The sequence below is a fragment of the Peromyscus californicus genome, unplaced genomic scaffold, assembly GCF_007827085.1.
Source record: "Peromyscus californicus insignis strain IS unplaced genomic scaffold, ASM782708v3 Scaffold_12__1_contigs__length_115047231, whole genome shotgun sequence".
In the NCBI taxonomy this organism is placed as follows: Eukaryota; Metazoa; Chordata; class Mammalia; order Rodentia; family Cricetidae; genus Peromyscus; species Peromyscus californicus.
In genome coordinates, this window is record NW_026294413.1 from 72,025,453 (window position 1) to 72,028,357 (window position 2,905).

Genomic DNA, 2,905 nt, shown 5'->3' on the forward strand with positions numbered 1-2,905 from the left:
TCAGTTTTCACAATATTTTAAGATAACTTCTGTTCTTACTCTACAGATGAGAAAACTGAAACTTGGAGACATTAAGTCTATCCCACAGGTAACATACATAAACAGCGATGAAGCCCCCATTCACTTGGTGCTTACAGAGAACATATTGCCTGTAGCCTATGAGCTCCCTGCCATCAGGCACTCTAGGCTTTGTTAGGAAGGATACACAGTTATGTGGATGGAAAACTAAATGTGGATTTGAAGAGTGAATGTCTCATTATTTAAATTTTTATGATCTCAAAAAGATTAATTTCATATAGTTGTTATATTTTCCATTGCTTTTCAAGTAATGCTTACTGATCAACCAGACAATCAAGTAGAGAAGGTCTTCTCCTATGGCAGTGCCGTCTATAAGGCCAGATCTCTTTGAAAGACCCTAATCTCCAGAAGGCTGTCCTTAAAATAGGAGCAAACTGTGAAAGCCTTGGGTTTCTGTCTGTCTACACCCCAGAGTACTGAACAAATATGGAAAGGACAAACCTGAGCCAAGAAATGGAGTTTGAACTCTTGGGCCTCACCAATGACCCCCAGCTTCAAAGACTACTCTTTGTAGTATTCCTGGCCATGTACTCCATCACTGTGCTAGGGAACCTAATCATGTTCTTTCTAATCCATGTGAGTGTCACTCTGCACACACCCATGTACTCCCTCCTCAAGAGCCTTTCATTCCTGGATTTCTGCTATTCTTCTACGGTGGTCCCCCAGACCCTGCTGAACTTCTTGGCTAAGAGAAAGGTGATCTCTTATCTTGGCTGCATGGCTCAGATGTTCTTTTATGCGGGCTTCGCCACCAGCGAGTGCTATCTCATTGCTGCCATGGCCTATGACCGCTATGTTGCTGTTTGTAATCCTCTGCTCTACCCAACCGTCATGTCTCCGAACGTCTGTGCCTCTCTGATCGTGGGCTCCTATAGTGCAGGGTTTCTCAATTCTCTTATCCACACAAGCTGTATCTTCAGTCTGAACTTCTGTGGTGCTCACGTGGTCACTCATTTTTTCTGTGATGGACCACCCATCCTGTCCCTGTCCTGTGTGGACACTTGGCTGTGTGAGGTCTTGCTCTTCATCTTTGCGGGTTTCAACCTTCTGAGCTGCACGCTCACCATCTTGATCTCCTACTTCTTAATCCTCATCGCCATCCTACAGATGAACTCAGCCCAAGGCAGGTTCAAGGCATTTTCCACCTGCACATCCCACCTCACTGCTGTGTGCTTCTTTTTTGGCACGACACTTTTTATGTACCTGCGCCCTAAGTCCAGCTACTCCTTGACCCAGGACCGCGTGGTTGCTGTCATCTACACAGTGGTGATCCCGATGTTGAATCCCTTAATCTACTCTTTGAGAAACAAGGATGTGAAGGAAGCTTTAAGGAAGGTTTGGGGCTGGAAATCAATGGAATGATCTTATTGACTCATGTGTCCTTAGAAAACCAAGAGAGCTTTACTTGATGTGGTGCCACCCCGAGCATGTTCCCAAGCACACCCTGTGAATCATGGGCATGAACTCTGGTCTGCAGGTGCTTCTGGAACTATCCACCAGAGCTGTTGGCTTCCTAGAGACTAAGAATCTAGAAAGAGCTTCTGCTCTTGCTTCATTGGACTCACTGGCTGAGGCTAACTATGGCTTTGTTCTAATACGTTATCCATAGTTTGAAATTTGTGAATACTTTATTTTCCTACTAGAAACAGACATTTTTGTTCTTCAGATTCCCACCTGGGCATAGTGACTCATACTTTTTATTCTAGCACTTGGGAAGGAATCATGTTCAAAGTCAGTCTCAGCTACTCAGTGAGACCCTGACGCAACTGGAGAGCATCAGATCAAGCAAAATAAGTCAGATGATGAGAAACAAATATTACATGCTTCCTTTCATTCATGGATCCCAGATTGTATGTAGATATATCAAATCACACACACACACACACACACACACACACACACACACACACACACGCACGAGCACACACACACTCGACGGGGACATGAACGGAGGGGAAACAGGGGTAAAGGAGGTGGAGAATGAACATGGTCAAAGCACATGACACTTGTGTCAAAACTATATACATCACTAGCCACAATGAATACAAGCCAATAAAATCTATATCAAGTAAAACCGCACACACAAATTTATTATTCTCTTAACTAATTTGAAAACCTTGGGGTTTTCTGAGGGGAATTCTTCTGGTTCTTTACAATTTCCTCCTCATAAAAGTCGGCTCTTTTACTAGGCTGTGGTGGTACACCTTTAATCCCAGCACTCGGGAGGCAGAGGCAGGCAGATCTCTGTGAGTTTGACACCCTGGTCTACAGAGAGAGTTCCAGGAAAGGCTCCAAAGCTACACAGAGAAACCCTGTCTCGAAAACCAAAAAAAAAAAACAAGTTGGCTCTTTTGTCAGGCAGTGGTGGCGCATGCCTTTGATTCCACTACTGGGGAAGCAGAGGCAGGCGGATCTCCAAATTCGAGGCCAGTCTGATCTCTAGAGCGAGTTCCAGGACTGAAAGGAAAAGAATTGGCTCAAGACCCCCAAGACCAAGTTCTCAGCACAAAGGGGATTTATGTGCCCAAGAGGGACAAAGGGAAGAATAAGGGACAAAAACAGGAGACAGAGGATGAGGGAGAAGGGGACAAGGGAGAGGGAGCAGGGGTATTTGTCCCAGAGAACAAAGGACTGCCTCTGGAGGGAGAGGAGACAGACATGACACATAGGAAAATGGCAACTTATAAAGGTAAAATGGGAAACCCCATGTTAGGATGAGGTGTTTAATTTTATTTGGGCATGTTAACGAGGTGAACCAAAGGGGGCTTCTGATTGCTGGCCCTGAGGCTGAAGAAGTGGCCAAATAAGGGAATAGACCTTGGTGGCT

General features: G+C 45.1%; 1 protein-coding gene across 1 annotated transcript; it reads left to right on the forward strand.

Moving 5' to 3' along the window:
- The first annotated feature begins 225 nt into the window (after positions 1 to 225).
- On the forward strand, positions 226 to 1,645 carry LOC128107976 (olfactory receptor 5AU1). Its single transcript, XM_052734301.1, has one exon. The coding sequence runs from the start codon at positions 505 to 507 to the stop codon at positions 1,438 to 1,440; it is 936 nt and encodes a 311-aa protein (XP_052590261.1). The 5' UTR covers positions 226 to 504; the 3' UTR covers positions 1,441 to 1,645.
- Positions 1,646 to 2,905: the final 1,260 nt, after the last annotated feature.